The 14627-nt window shown below is 52.1% G+C and overlaps 6 protein-coding genes across 6 annotated transcripts; 3 read left to right on the top strand and 3 right to left on the bottom strand.

The window, feature by feature from the left end:
* Window positions 1–234: 234 nt before the first annotated feature.
* On the top strand, window positions 235–1907 carry CC1G_05478 (hypothetical protein; the record flags this gene model as incomplete). Its single annotated transcript, XM_001838873.2, has 2 exons — window positions 235–1785; window positions 1887–1907. The coding sequence occupies 2 exons, from the start codon at window positions 235–237 to the stop codon at window positions 1905–1907; spliced, it is 1572 nt and encodes a 523-aa protein (XP_001838925.2).
* A 265-nt stretch (window positions 1908–2172) lies between these two features.
* On the bottom strand, window positions 2173–3485 carry CC1G_05479 (hypothetical protein; the record flags this gene model as incomplete). The annotated part of the gene is made up of 2 exons (XM_001838874.1): window positions 2173–2645; window positions 2714–3485. 2 exons carry the CDS (start codon window positions 3483–3485, stop codon window positions 2173–2175), a joined length of 1245 nt encoding a protein of 414 aa, XP_001838926.1.
* A 233-nt stretch (window positions 3486–3718) lies between these two features.
* Window positions 3719–7439, bottom strand: CC1G_05480 (RNA helicase). Its single transcript, XM_001838875.2, has 10 exons — window positions 7090–7439; window positions 6711–7027; window positions 6242–6647; window positions 6038–6183; window positions 5538–5981; window positions 4908–5477; window positions 4565–4848; window positions 4372–4496; window positions 4214–4319; window positions 3719–4159 (listed from the first exon to the last, which is right to left on the bottom strand). Exons 1-10 carry the CDS (start codon window positions 7129–7131, stop codon window positions 3804–3806), a joined length of 2796 nt encoding a protein of 931 aa, XP_001838927.2. The 5' UTR covers window positions 7132–7439; the 3' UTR covers window positions 3719–3803.
* Window positions 7440–8585: 1146 nt separating this feature from the next.
* Window positions 8586–8939, top strand: CC1G_05481 (hypothetical protein; the record flags this gene model as incomplete). Its single annotated transcript, XM_001838876.1, has 1 exon — window positions 8586–8939. One exon carries the CDS (start codon window positions 8586–8588, stop codon window positions 8937–8939), a length of 354 nt encoding a protein of 117 aa, XP_001838928.1.
* Window positions 8940–9582: 643 nt separating this feature from the next.
* On the top strand, window positions 9583–12311 carry CC1G_05482 (CTP synthase; the record flags this gene model as incomplete). The annotated part of the gene is made up of 11 exons (XM_001838877.1): window positions 9583–9643; window positions 9808–9915; window positions 9978–10114; window positions 10174–10308; window positions 10363–10557; window positions 10613–10872; window positions 10928–11051; window positions 11124–11212; window positions 11271–11428; window positions 11579–11881; window positions 11983–12311. 11 exons carry the CDS (start codon window positions 9583–9585, stop codon window positions 12309–12311), a joined length of 1899 nt encoding a protein of 632 aa, XP_001838929.1.
* A 364-nt stretch (window positions 12312–12675) lies between these two features.
* Window positions 12676–13555, bottom strand: CC1G_15728 (hypothetical protein; the record flags this gene model as incomplete). The annotated part of the gene is made up of 4 exons (XM_002910253.1): window positions 12676–12766; window positions 13026–13109; window positions 13200–13247; window positions 13536–13555. 4 exons carry the CDS (start codon window positions 13553–13555, stop codon window positions 12676–12678), a joined length of 243 nt encoding a protein of 80 aa, XP_002910299.1.
* Between the last annotated feature and the right edge of the window lie 1072 nt (window positions 13556–14627).

Raw genomic sequence — 14627 nt, 5'->3', positions numbered from 1 at the left:
CATTTAACCGACAGACGTGTGAGTGGACCTGCATTACCGCCTGACTTGGCATCGCCAACAGAACCATTAATCTGATACACGTCGCTAATTGGGGCAGGATCGAGTCACAAGTTGGTCAGAAGGTGCCGCCCGCTGACCATCAGCAGTCACTATGTGACATCCATGAACATAGGGGACCTCCCAGAAAATCTTAAAAGCCCAAGCTGAGAGCCTGCCATATCTGACTCAACAGACATGCCACCCTCCATCGAAGACGACTTCGAGTTGGTCGACGCCGCGGACGCTGCCACCTCACCGGCCGCCCTCGTTCCCGGACCAAAAGCGTCACCCCAGATTGAATCTGCATTCGATGAACTAATACTCGAATTTCAAAAAACCGTAACACAGCATGTTGCTCAGAAGAAACCCATCTTCCATACCCAACTAACAACCCCGGAATCCAACACCCCGCTCTTCCAAATCTTCCTCGACAATCTGCCCGAGGCGGAGCGTCCATCCCACACCTGTAACGCGTGTCGCCGTTTTATCAACTCGTACGGAGGTCTATGCCTGGTCAACGAGGCTGACGGGTCCTTGATCCCACTTCTCTGGCCAGACGACCTTTCAAGGGTTCCCCAGATTTACCAAAACGCTGTCGGGACTATCTACCACCTCTTCAAGGGAAAAGTAGTCGACAGCGACTGCCGCATTCTCTCCGACAAGCACAAGAAACTTGGGATTCAGAAGAAGGAGGGCGACAAATGGTGGCACTTCTACGTTACCTTGGACGGCGTCCCAATCGAGAAGGACGACTCGGGCCCCCTCGACTTCAAAGCGGCATACGAGATGCTATCCCGTATTCTCGCAGACAACTCCCCAGAGAACGTCAACCAAGCTCACTCTCTCATCCACGAAAAACTCCCATACTCGACCTCTCATAAACCTGCGATCGATTGGTTGCAGAAGCTGATCACCGAGCTTCAGGGTCTCAACCTCCTAGCGGGTGACACCGACAACGTTGCCAGACGCAATCTCATCCACTTTTACGCTCGCGACGCCTGGGCGGGGTGCTTGTCGTCCCTTCGAGGCGGGGCCATAGGGGAGCTTTTGGGGTGGATCTCGGAGGGTCTGGAATACAAGGTAATTGAAAAGAAGTGGAAGGACCTTGCCAACCCCCATAATTACCTTCGTCCAAAAGCTGTCCCATCCTTGGGAAACATCGCAGTGGCAGAGAAGACCCTCAAGAAGGTCGGGCTCACGAAGGAGGATTTGAGGAGGTTCCACCTCGCCACCGATGAACTTCCAGCGAAAGCCATACTTTGGAAGAACCAAGCCCTATGGGACCCTGCGCAGTTGGAGGATACCAAAGACGAGATCTTTGGCGACTTGAAGAGGAAGATTCAGGGCAAGAGCGACGCAAAGTCGAAGCCCTCATCCGGTATCAGCGACGACGCCCCTCCTACATCAATCACTTTCCGCCATTTCGTCCGACGTGTCCTTCCGACGATCACCTCCCTCGAGATCCACCTCCACGCGCATGAGAGGGCGGCGTTCTTGACCCGAGGAGCCCCTGGGTCCCAATCACCTTTCGTCTTCGACTCAGTCGACCCTGACAACACCATGTCATGGTACTACTGGGGTAACTCCCATCCTGTAAGCGACGCAGGTCTGACTGTAGGGTGGAATCAAGTCGCCGCTATCTCGACGTTCCCGCACATGTGGGACTACCTCACCCCCCAGGAGGCATTGGACTGGGACAAGGAAACCGAACCAGCGGACAAGAAATGGATCCATTCACGAAACGATGTTCGTTTCATGTTCTGTCTCCACGGAGTCAAGGAGATGCGTTCGAGGACTCACTTGTGCCTATTCCCAACCTTGTTGAAGAACAAATTCCACGGTATCAGGAAGACCATCGAGGCATATAGTCAGGAGGGACAGATGGAGTGGCCGTGGAGCGAAAACGATGGGAAGGCGCAGGTCGGCGGGATTGCAGTTGGGAGAGACAGCTGGATGGAGCAGTTGGTCCGCGTTCGAACAGACAAAAACATTGTCACGCAGTACAAGATTACCTTGTTCGAGTAAAGTTACTTGCTCACCTCTACTAACAGTTACGACTTCCGTCACCTTATATTATATCCCTGTTTACATGCTATCAATTGCGAAAGAACAGCGTGAACTAGTAATACATCCCTAGGAGCACTTTTCAATCTTCAACATCCCCTGTGCCTGCAGTAACGGCATCGCTTCCTCGAGTTTCTTCGCCAGAACCACTTCTTGGGCAGACATCACCGAGTCTCCGCCACCGTTCCTGCCCACCCTCTTGGAAGAGTCCGCCCAGCCCATAACTATCTTCACCAGCCTCAGCCGTGGAAATAACTCTCTGTTGGAAAGCATCTCGCCCAGCTCCTCCCAGTCCGTAAATGGTCGCCGGTCAACCATACTTGGAATGGGAATGTAATCGTATTTGACCTCCAAGATGATAATGCGAAGCCTCTTGAATGGCTGTCCTTGAACAGAGACTTGGGCGATGAGCCAGGTGTAAGGATTCGGGTCGTCCTGATGGAACGGCCAGACGAAGAATCCCCTGAACGTAAATCGCTTGAGCCGGAGGAGAGGCTGAAGTCGAAGAAAGCCCACAGCATCTGACTCTGAGACCCGGCTCTCTAAAAGCAGATACCAATTGGTCAGGAACCAGCGACGAAAGAACGGCCAATAGATAAAGACCACTGACTGAATCTGAAATCCAAGTCTTCCAACGAATGACGACACCGATCCAACAGGGCGTTGGCCATGTCAAAGTCCTCCACCGTTCGACACTCGCCAAACTCCAAGCGCTTGAACACCTTGAAGCTGATTTTATTCAGCGGGTTCAGCATGTAGGGGAACACATTGGACGTATACGGCGTGGACCCTCCCCCCACAAAGGTAAAGCTTTGAAGCTTGATATCGGAACGGCGTCGAGGAGGAGAGGGTGGTGATGCATTGGGAGAACCCTTCTCCGAAACAACCTTTAGGTGTTTAAGCGATGGCCCGCAGTGGTGAAGGTATTTATGGAAATCATGGTGGACTTCGAGGGTATGCAAGGTCGCCGAAGCACATATACGCCGGAATGCTGCAGAAATCGCCTCCTGGTACTCATCCTCCATCGCACCCAGCTCCGACGAATCGAGGGCACCCAAAGTGAGGGCTTTAATCCTCCCCGCCGAATGGACCATCCCCAGAAACTCTGGAAGCCGCTCATGCCATGGGACCTGCGTCGTCGGTCCCGACCGATGCAATACCAACTCCTGGATGTACGAAACGATGCGCGGGCTCGTCATTATCCCCTTCAACCTATCCGCAGCTGCGACACTGATAACATTGAGACTGAGTTTGCTGAAGAGGACTTGTTGGCAGACCAGGCGGAATAGGCGCGAGATAAGGGTGAGAGATTGGAGTGTTGCGAGCTTTTGGCCAGAAGCGATCTTCCAGATTATCTCTGCTGGGAGGGCAGGCGCTGGCATTGGAGGAGTAGCAAGTGAGATGGAGGAAGCCCTGAGGTGAAATGGGATACCACGGTGGTAGGGAAGTCATGGTAGTGGGTCCATCCGCGGTGCTGTGAAGTGAGTTCCATTCAGTCATAGATAGCGCATGACCCGTGTTAACTGCGAGATTCGTGGACAGCCTTCGAATCCGTCCGTGGACCCACAGACACTGCCCAGGGTCCCTTATCATGATCAGATAGGCTTTCTGCAATGAGATGCTCATGATTGACTTGACGAACGGAAATCGTGGTACAAACTGAATGAAACCCACATGACACTATGATACAGCTTCTGAATCTACTCAGCCTCGCGCAATATCGGCCTCTCAAACGCCGTCGCATACTCCCCTTCCTCATCATCCGAATCCTCCAAATCCAACTCAACATCCGAATCTTCATGCCTCTGAACAATAAGCGCCTTCAACCTTTGAATCGTCTCCTCCATCTCTCGCTCTGCCTCCGTCCTACGTCTCGCCTCGAACGAGGTGCCCGCCAAACTGGACTCCAGATCAACGGGGTTCCAGTCGATTTGCTTTCCTCTCCAGCCGCCACGGGTGTGGATGAAACCGAGGAAGGACCGCCAGAGCGGGTCGAGGGAGAGTACGATGGGATTGCCGATGACGACGAGCAGGGCTTGCGCTCGCGTGATTGCGACTGGAGTGTCCTTAGATCAGGAAGTGCATGTTTGGGAAGTCTGTAGGGGCTTACCATTCATACGACGACTGTTGGCTACGAATCCCAGAGAACGAGTGATATCGGAAGAAACGTATTCGGTGTTGCTCCGGACAGTAGACATGATAATGATGCGCCGCTCCTACGAGGCAATCAGAACTACCCGACTCGAAAGTGAGCAGTTGGGCGCTTACCTGTCCTTGGAACTCTTCCACACTTCCGACTTTGATGTCCCTCATCTTGACTTCTTTATGGAGCAAGTCCAGGATCTTGCAACGTTGAGCATGGTAAGGCGTGATAATACCAATGTGCTCAGCAGCTGTCAGTCATATATCCAGTCAGCCTCCATCGAGTATTTCAAGGCGAGAGAAATAATTATAGACGCACTCAATCTAAGCTTCCTATTATCCAACAAAGCTTTGCAATACTTCTTGACCTGAGAGGCCTCTTCGACATTGAAGAACGAGGGCGATGACGCTTCTCGCTGATCCTTGCCCACAATACCATGGAAGATAAGCGGGAACCGTTTCTTCGGCAACTCTTCAAAGGTCTCCAAACTGCAGATCATCGCTCGATCACCACATGGCTGGAGTTCAGAACTATAGAAATGGTCGTTGGAGAACTCGAGGATGGCGGGATGGGACCTAAAGTTCTTGACCAACTTGACGATCCTGCATCCAAGAGTCACGGTTCAGTCAACCATATTTGCAAGAAGTGCTGAAAAACCTACGTGATACCACGTCCACCATTATCGAGATTGTAAACATCCCGGTCCATCAGCCTCGCCAAATAGCTCGTCTTCAAACCTAATCCAGCAGCAATGTTACACTGAACAATCGGACCGAGTTGTTGATTGTCTCCCGCCAAAATGATGTTCGTCTTCGGGCCCGCCAAACTCTTAATGGGGAAGATCACTTCTGGCTCCTTACCCTGCCCCGCCTCATCGATGAAGATATGGCTATAATGCCCTCTCTTCACCCCCAGACTCGCAGGAACACCACCTGATAGACAGGTAGCCACAACCACGCGATACTGGAGCAGTTCCTCCACAGGCGGGACAGCGAACACCGTGTTTTCGTTGATACGAGAGAACTCTTTCAGGTTCTTGGGGAGGTCGGAGACCTTTCGGGTGAGAGAGTTGAGTCGGAAGACGACTTTGGGCCCGCGGTCGGCCAGCTTTTGGGCGAGGAGGTCGGCGGCCGAGTTGCTTGGCGCACAAGCTAGGATGCGGACGTTCGGATCTTTGTCCAGGAGCTGCTTCATGGCCTCGATGATGGTCACCGTCTTCCCTGTACCAGGCCTAAACCATCCGTGGTCAGATGTATGGAAGGGAGAAAGTGCTCAGAAAAATAAAGCTTACGGTCCAAAGACGATGAAAGGAGCACTTCCAGGATTCTGATGCAAGATCGCAGTGACCGTTTCCAACTGCTCGTCATCATCTTTGAGCTGGCGGTAATACGGCACAATCGCCGCCTTCTGTTGCGCAGTCACCCTCTTCAGACCTAAAATGTCCTGTGGGCCGGGGAAAAGAATGCGTCTAGGCGCGAACGAGTTGACGAGGGCGTGGTGCATTCGTCGATACGGCAGACGGTTGAGGACGAAACGGACGTCGAATCGATTACCTCTATAGGTGTTGAAGCCGTCACCGAAGCGCAAGACAACTTCATCCATGCGGACTTCGTGGACCCTGCCTTCGTACCATGTTCGATTCTCGAAAGCGATGGCGGGATTGGATTCGCTGACGAGGATAAAATCACCGACGAGGACGGAAGGTCTGTTTTCTGCGAGACCTGGTACTTTGAGTCTGCAGTTTATCATCAGTGAAGAGGAAAAAATTAGGGAGGTCATGAAAGAGCTTACTCATAGCGAGGATAATTGGGCTTGATCTCCACGTCTTCAAGGGCATACCGGTCTAGATCTTGCCTGTACTCGATGGTAAGACGATCATATTTCGAAATGAATGGCGAAAACTTGCCTTGTCCGTTCTTCCTCCAAGTACAGTAGTACTTGCCACCACGTAGCATATGTGCTCAAGTTCAAAGCAGCCGGCATGAGCTGCATTACATTATTCCGTATAGCATTCTGGTTCCTAATCTTCGGGTTGAACGCGACATCGATGATCTTCTGTGGGACCTTGTATTCCGGGAGTCTGTCGGTCCAATTGGTCTTCGTCCAAGTTGGGGGTCGTAAGCTTGGGATAATCTTGGTCCCATCGGGGCGGAACCTAGGCGTTTCTTTGGGCCCCGTGTAAGGTGCTTTCGCGCGGAGGAGCTCATGGTCTTCCTGGTCTCCGACAGTTGCGGTAACGCGGCGGGTGATGACGAAGGAGCGACGCAGGTCCAGGTGCCAGAACAACAGCTCGAGTGTGTCCTCGTACTTCCCGGCGTAGCCTGGGTGGAAGACGATGGAGAGCGTTCGTGAGGATCCAGCTCTGATACCCTTGGATTTTCCCTTCAAACGCGCAGAAAACCTAGTGTCGCGAGCTCAGTCAACAATTGGAGTAACAGATTAGAAAGCTGTGCCGGGAACATACATCTTCCCGTGTTCATCTCCACGTGTAGAAGACCGCATCCTGCACGCTTTCACCGAGAAGGCGTACTCTGCAGTCGTGTTCTCAATAGTCACAGTCACCTCCACAGCGCTATCCGCATCCAACACGCCAAAATCAATCCCATCCTTTCCTGTGACAACGATTCCCTCTTTGTCGTTTTCGGCTTGTTCCATTGCAGCCTGATAGGCAGTGCGTTTATCCTGTCTGGCATGATACTCTTGGTGCGACATCCACCAGCGTTCTGGGACCGTGCGCGGACATCGGTCGCAGCGGCGTACAGCTTGGGGATCGGCCGCTGCCTGCTCGTTGGAACAGGCTCGTGAGTGAAAGTGGAAGGGGAGCTAGAGATATAAACACGTACCCCCGTATTTTGGCCTGCTGCTCGACCCTGCGCCTCCTTCATCTGGCGAAAAAGTGTGCGGTGTCGTCGCCCACGAACATGGGGTATAAAGTACTTTGTTAGGAGTACCAAACCACACGAACATCGTTGGATATCGTGGCGTTTGCGACACCTGAGTCCCCTGGGGCACCCTTCATCGCTCACGTATGCTGGACAATATGTTGGATTCATGTTTGTTCGTCGTGGAGCTGCGTTCTCCAATCGTTGGCGTTTCAGTCACGTCGTCGGCCGACCAGCCCTTGTTCGACACTTCTCCAAAAGTCCTTTCGCCAGAGCTTGTGCGCACCGCTGAGTGAGCAGAGACGGAAAAGATTCGATAGCAGTGCCGCCGTGAAGTTGTGAGTCAAAGAAGAAGCGTCGGGAGAAGGCTTTAAAAAGAAGCGCTGACCCGGGCTTCTGTTTGTTTGGCTGCTGAAGTGGGTGTCGTCCAAGGACCCGGATACTCGTACTTAAGTAGTCTCGTGCTCATCGTAGCCTTGAGGTTGTCCCGCCTTTTACACAGCACTCCCGTAATTCAAAGGAAAAGTACAAAGGGAAATGATGGACTATGACCAAAATTCCATCTATCGTATCTCGGTACTTGTTGTCCGAACCATCGGAGCCCCTATCAAACCCGCGACACAGAGTGAAGGCAGCCAGAGTACACAGCGGAGGTGAGCTAATGTCCCAACCTTGCAAAGGCATTGCAAATGGCGTCGCCTGATAGTCTTTACCCCAGATTACACAAGAGTTTCCCAATGCGGGAAGGCGTGAGCAAACGGATAGCAAATACCAAAAGCGCCATTTGCCAACGAAGGAAAGGCTTTCATCTTTCATTTGCTACCCCTTTTCCATTGCGTTAAATCGAACAGGAATTTCGGGCAAAGACTCTCAGGCGACGGCATTTCCGATGACTGTGCGACCATAGGACATTGTTCAATCTCCGCTGTGGTATAGTTTCCCAATCCTTCGGAGTACCGTATACATGGGGGTAGAGCCTTGCTTGGGGCATAGGCGCTGTCAGAAATTGAATGCAGGAGACCCACTCTCACAACCTTCCTCACTGATCTCGAACACTGCCAAGAGCTCCAATTCATTGTCCATTAGGCGCCCAAGGGCGACTTCGCTCGGAACATACACTGTGTTGCGACCATTGCCTCCAGAAAAGACATCCCGCAGTGCGTTTTGACAATGTGTCCGCATCATCAGTGGGATCGGCCGTCAAGCTAGTGGCGAAGGGACAATGGTTCACATCCATTGTCAGCGTTTTTGGCAGAGTCGTCTCATTGTAAAGTATGCCACAAAACTCGTTTCCAACGTACCACCTGCCTTCTGTCGCGGGTATAAAAGCAGGTGAGGGAGATGACCTTCAGCAGCAAGTGTCTCTTCCCGTCCTCTCTCAAGCCTTCCAGTCTGAGCACCGTCTCAAGCGCAACATCATTTGAAAGACTTCGAAATACACTTCACCAACCGTTAACATGTCCCCTTCTCGCAAACCGAGCACAGAGAATGTAGTATCCTGCGCAGAAGCTGAGGCCGATGGCGCAGTGGAACTCAAACTCCAACCCTGCCCGTCCGGCGTAAAGGAAAACGAGACTGTGCGCATGGAAGTGGATTCAGAGGACAAGACAGAGGGCTCTTCTGCCCCTGTCGGCAAGGCTTCCGCCAAACCTAACAATCCACTGGCTAAACAACAGTCCGGCAAAGCACCAGTGAAAACTACAACCCAGATTTATGACGGGCCTGAAATCGAATATGAGGACTGCCCCGAAGAGTTCAAGTGGATGCTTGACATGATGCTTGAACTCGCACTCGAAGAGGAAGGATACTAAGGAGGGTCAGAAGCCGAAAGTAGCCTACCGTTCGCCTCACCCGCGTGCCCGCGCGCGACTTAAGACTGCCCTCGTAGAAAGGGATATATTGGAACTAGGAACGCTTAAGGTGCTGCCTACCATGATCAGTTATCATCCTGTTCCCTTTATCTTCTTACTTCTCCTAGTACCTTTCCATTGTCTACTGTCTGCCACCTTGGTCTCTTTCAAGTTTGTACATGTACCGATTCTCATTTTTAAATGAAATTCTATCCACAAGAAACTACCAATGACGGTAACGTCAACATTGAGATGACCAGCCTTATAAAAGCAAACGAAGGGGGAGTCTGTTTCCTCTCGCACTGAATCACGGGGACTCTCCCGTCACGGCTCTCGAGAGAACGGGCCTATCTTGTTAGCCGGTGTGTGCGTTGAGACTTTCGCCTTCTCTGGAGCATGTTGCACTGTCGAAGCCAGATTGATGTTAATAACGAGTTTGCAAAAATAAAAAGCGGCGGGCGCTTAAAGATGCCCCTAAAGGGAGGCGGGTGACGGCCCGGGATCCGATCTGTGACAGTTGATGGAGAATGCATCCGCCCAAAATTTCTTTTGCACGGACGGCAACCACGACCGTGCATCGATTCCTCATCGCCCACGAACGACCATGACCAAGTACATCGTAGTATCCGGTGGTGTCGTGAGCGGCATTGGCAAGGGCGTCATTGGTATGTCTATCCTCCAACGTACCGTTTGAGATTACTCTCTGATCTAAACACTTTCAATCTTTTCTGGGGTATTCTCTCGTATATGAATGATATGGCTTTTTTTTCCGAATTATCGCGAATTTGAACGACGACCGGCCGTGGTGGATTGGGACTGGGATTGGCAGCGTCGTCGACGGGGCTGTTGTTGAAGACGACGGGTCTCAAAGTGACCGCTATCAAGATTGACCCTTACATGAATATCGATGCGGGGACTATGAGGCCGACAGAACACGGTGCGCAGCGGTTCACGACGGATATCATGCATCTCAAGCCCCCCTGGCTGACCTTTGAAAAGGCGAGGTCTACGTGCTGAACGACGGCGGAGAGGTCGACCTTGACTTGGGCAACTATGAACGATACCTGAACGTCACCCTTTCCCGAGACAACAACATTACGACTGGAAAGATCTACCGCGAGGTCATTGAGAAGGAGGTGAGCACTTCCGTCGATAAAAACGTTATGTGGTTTTGCTGAAGAACTTGGAACGATAGCGAAAAGGAGAATACCTCGGCAAGACCGTTCAGATCGTGCCCCATGTTACCAACGCCATTCAGGACTGGATTGAGCGCGTTTCCAAAATCCCAGTCGACGAGACTGGTGAGACTCCTGACGTTTGCATTGTCGAGGTACGTTTACCGTTTCATTCCATCCATTGACACATTGCTTATGTCTTTTTTCAGCTCGGTGGTACCGTTGGAGACATCGAGTCCGCTCCTTTCGTAGAAGCAATGCGACAATTCCAATTTCGTGTTGGCCGCGACAACTTTGCTCTCATCCACGTCTCCCTCGTCCCAGACATGCACGGCGAACAGAAAACCAAGCCCACACAAACGACGGTGCACGCCCTCCGAGGACTGGGTCTCCTCCCCGACTTGGTGCGTCTTTATCCCTCTGCTCGTCCATGATGTCACCTTATCAGTGTCCGTACAGATTGCCTGCCGTCTCCTCGTTCCCCAACCCCTCAACCCCGCAACAAAAGACAAGATCTCGATGTTCTGTCATGTCTCTTCAGAGCAGGTCTTTGGCGTACATGACGTGACCTCGGTCTACCATGTCCCATTGCTCTTGCAGTCGCAGGGCATCGTGGAATACTTGCGAAAACGACTCAGCCTCGACCAGATGCAAATCACGAAGGAGATGCAGGCTATGGGCACGTCTCTTGGACAGCGATGGAGGGATTTGACCTCTGGGTGGGTCTCTTCTTCCAATTGTCTCTGAGTGGCGTTCTGATAGATTTGGTTGTAGCCAAGAAAGGCTCTATGAAACCGTCACGATCTCCCTGGTGGGGAAGTACACCGACCTCAAGGACTCGTACATGTCCGTCACAAAAGCCCTCGAGCACAGCGCCTTCCGTATCCATCGAAAACTCGTCATCCAGGCAAGTCGTGGCATTCGTCATCGTTTCCCTTCTCGCCGACATCATGTTCCGTCTTCATTATAGTGGGTGGAATCCTCCGACTTGGAACCTGACACCCAGGAAGCGAACCCTGCCAAGTACCATGACGCCTGGAGGGCAGTTGTAGGGTCGAGGTACGTCATTGTATTCATAACCTTTCATTTGGGTCTAGGCTTACCTTTATTGTTATAGTGGTATCCTCGTTCCTGGGGGCTTCGGTCAACGAGGCACAGAAGGAATGATGCTTGCCATCAAGTATGCTCGAGAACAAAAGATCCCTTTCCTCGGTATCTGCCTCGGATTCCAACTCGCCGTTGTTGAATGGGCCCGCAACGTCCTTGGCATCTCAGGTATGACCCGCTTCTCTTTCACTCCGTCCTTTGCCTTTCCCTTTCGTTCTATGAAATTCCTAATTTCATTTCCGTCGTCAACCTAACCCTGACGATCCCTCGATGCGGGAACCTTTGTTCACGATCCTGATTTTTTGACTTCCTTTGTAGACGCCACTTCCGGTGAATTCGACCCTCAAGCGAAGCACCCCGTCATCGTGTTCATGCCCGAGATCTCCAAGACCCACATGGGTGGCACGATGCGGCTGGGCTTGCGGCCTACCGTTTTCGAGCCCAAAACGGAAGAGTGGTCCAAAGCGAGGAAGCTTTACGGTGGTGCTGAGAAGATCTGGGAGAGGCATAGGCATCGTTACGAAGTCAACCCCCTCTACGTTGAGAGGCTTGCCGCGAGTGGATGCGTGTTTGCGGGTAAGGATGAGAAGGGAGAGCGGATGCAGGTTTTGGAGTTGCCTGGTTAGTCTTCCTATCTTTTTCTCCGTTGGTGGGGTTAGCTAACTCCTTTCTCACTTCCTTTTCCCCCACCTTCCTTCTTCCTTCCGTTGTACGATAAACAGACCACCCATACTTCCTGGGCTTCCAAGCACATCCCGAGTTCTGCACCCGCCCTCTCAACCCCAGCCCGGCCTTCCTGGGATTCGTCGCCGCCGCCGCCTCGCCCACTGAACTCGACAAGCAGCTCCAAGCGCAGCTGGCGTCGTTCAAGCCGCCGCATCCTGTTGATGCGATGGTGAGCGAGGCGGAGCTGAAGGGGGCGAGTGAGGCTGTGGTGGAGAAGTGTGCTGTGAACGGTGCCGAGTGTCCGCAGGATGGGGCGATGCCGAATGGGTATGATGGAGGGGCGGAGAAGAGTGAGGTGGTGGAGTTTATTAACAGGGATGCGTAGTAGGTGCGCACGTGGAGTCGTGTGGATGGCGTAGGATGGAAGGATGGATTGCAAAGGCGGTCTCGGGGGAGTACTTATGGACTCGAGGATTAGGTATGGAGGGAGGTGTTGGCGCCGGACCTCCAATCTAGACGCCCAGCCTCGCTTACTGACGACTGATCTTACATGCGTATGTATCGCAGCGTGTTGTATCTTCTTATGACTCTTCGTTAGACTCCATACATACATACACACAAGAGATTGTCGATGAACGTTGGCAAAAAAGTACCGTAAAGCCCCACTGGGGTGTTTCCCTTGGTTAATCGTAGGAGTAGTAGATCTTATACCTGTAATATTTTTGCGAGATTTGATATGAATATAATGATTATGTAGGGAGGAACTCTCCAAGGTTGATTTTAGGGTGGTATTGGGTGACTGGTGGGTACTGGGTGGTGATGCCTGTGAGCGTTCTGTGACTGGTGACCAGTTGAATAGTGACTGACAACCCGTGAGGGTGACTTCTGGGCGACCGGGATTGGCCTACACAGGGGTTCTGAATGACAAGATACGGGAATGGGAGCAGGACGGGAGTCGGTTTAGGTAGGTAGGCGCCGCGCGCGAGGACGACGCGCGGGATGAGTGACGGCGTGAAGTGGTGAGGAACGGTGAACTGAAAGGCGGGGGTGTGAGGGCCGCGGTGCGCGGGTCCATTCATGTTTTCTGCGTATCACTCACCTGATTTTAGAGGGGTCACTAGTCACGAGCGCTAGCACTAGTACATAGTCGTTGTTACCTGGGGTTGAGCGCTGATCTCTCTCTCTGCATCAGCATTAGAAACGGTATGAATCTAGACCTCAAGGCCTCACACAGGAACGTGACCGAGTTGTACTGTCAGGCTGGTGTGCATACGTGGTCAAACAGCCAAGCCAAGCCCCTCCTGTCTGTTTTCTTCCGAATCTAATGCGGCAATTCAGCTATCTCTGAGTCTGTGAGGGGTTAGTTACTCCGTTCGGTAGAATTTGTTGGACGGGAGCGAATGTATGTTACAGTACTCGCCTTCTATCTCTGTGTTGTACAGGGCTTCTAAGCTTCACTTCACCTCTTCACCAAGTTCTCTGTTATCTACATACATACCAACATACTTATAGACTCGGACAAAATCAACTGTCAACGCGCAGCTTCTCAAGTTCTCGTCCTTCGTTTCTTCTCCTTATCTCTGCGTGTCGTGTGTCTTTCACTACATACCTGGCTCCTTGGTCCATCATTCCGTGATTGAATCACTGACCCGGTGGTCACTTGACCTCCTCCCCAATTTCGAAGCCCAACTTTTCGAAGAAGGTACTATTCCAACTGGGGTTAAGATAAGGGATTTCGGTACCAATACGCGAATCGTTTTCTGTCATGTTTTTGCTGTGCCTCGTGTGCCGTGTGGGATGGGATTTGTCTGCCGGTGACAACCGTGCCACGCTGGAGTAAGTACACGCTGGTGGAGTGGGTGTAACTGGTTGGTTCTCTGCTTGAAGTAATTGCTTCGCCGTCGTCCTCCTCGTACCGAGCGCTCAAGCGAAAGGCTTCCGATCCTTAATTAAATTACATAGCCCCTTTCAAACGCGAAATCTTGGCTTCCCTTTCAACGTCGTCATCGGTCCAGGTCGTCCACGCGCCCACATGTTCACGCGAGCCTGAATTTCAAATTCTACCCTCCCGCGTCGGTTGCCTCAGGGTCCACCTCCGGGGGATCGCAGATTCGCTTTCAATTCCGTTCTCCGTGGCGTTGTTATATTTCTTTGATGTGACGTGGAGACGAGCGGACGCGGTTTTTTTTTTACTTTGCTTATCTATCCCCATTAGGAAGGTGGAAGGGTTACTTCGAAGTTCGTCCTATCGTCGTCCTTGGCTGTGGACGAACCTTGGAAATGGAATGCATACTTGTGTACATATGGGCTTGGGTTTGGGCTTGGACTACGGCATGGAGCGTACTGTGTATGACATACGGCGCTTATGGTGCGAACCCGAGAGTAGCTCGATTCGTGGTGGGGCCGGGGAGGTGCAACAATTTTGGTTGGATTGGAGGGAAGAATGTTGGCTGTGTCGGGCGTGCGGATGGCGGATAGAGTCGGTAATTTTATTGGCCGTACATATGCCAAAGGGTTTAGGGCGTTCCGAGTTTGAGGCCTGAAGACTGAGGTGAGGGCGCTACGCTTTTTCACCGAACTCGAGGCCATTGGTTATCTCTTAGAGTTCTACAAGCGCTCGACTCTGCGAGATAAGTGATGGGTTCTCAAGAATACATCATATTGTTCATAGGGTGTAGTAGTCTAGCGATAAGAGATAACG

This window comes from Coprinopsis cinerea (assembly GCF_000182895.1).
Source record: "Coprinopsis cinerea okayama7#130 chromosome 11 map unlocalized cont3.11, whole genome shotgun sequence".
NCBI classification, from domain to species: domain Eukaryota; kingdom Fungi; phylum Basidiomycota; class Agaricomycetes; order Agaricales; family Psathyrellaceae; genus Coprinopsis; species Coprinopsis cinerea.
This window is presented reverse-complemented; position numbering and strand designations above follow the sequence as displayed.

Coding starts and splice junctions, on each gene's coding strand:
- CC1G_05480 (XM_001838875.2), bottom strand. CDS start 7,131: ATGAAGGAGGCGCAGGGTCGAGCAGCAGGCCAAAATACGGGG. Junction 4,497..4,564: donor TAATAGGAAGCTTAGATTGA/GTGCGTCTATAA, acceptor TATGACTGACAG/CTGCTGAGCACATTGGTATT. Junction 4,320..4,371: donor TGGAAGAGTTCCAAGGACAG/GTAAGCGCCCAA, acceptor ATTGCCTCGTAG/GAGCGGCGCATCATTATCAT.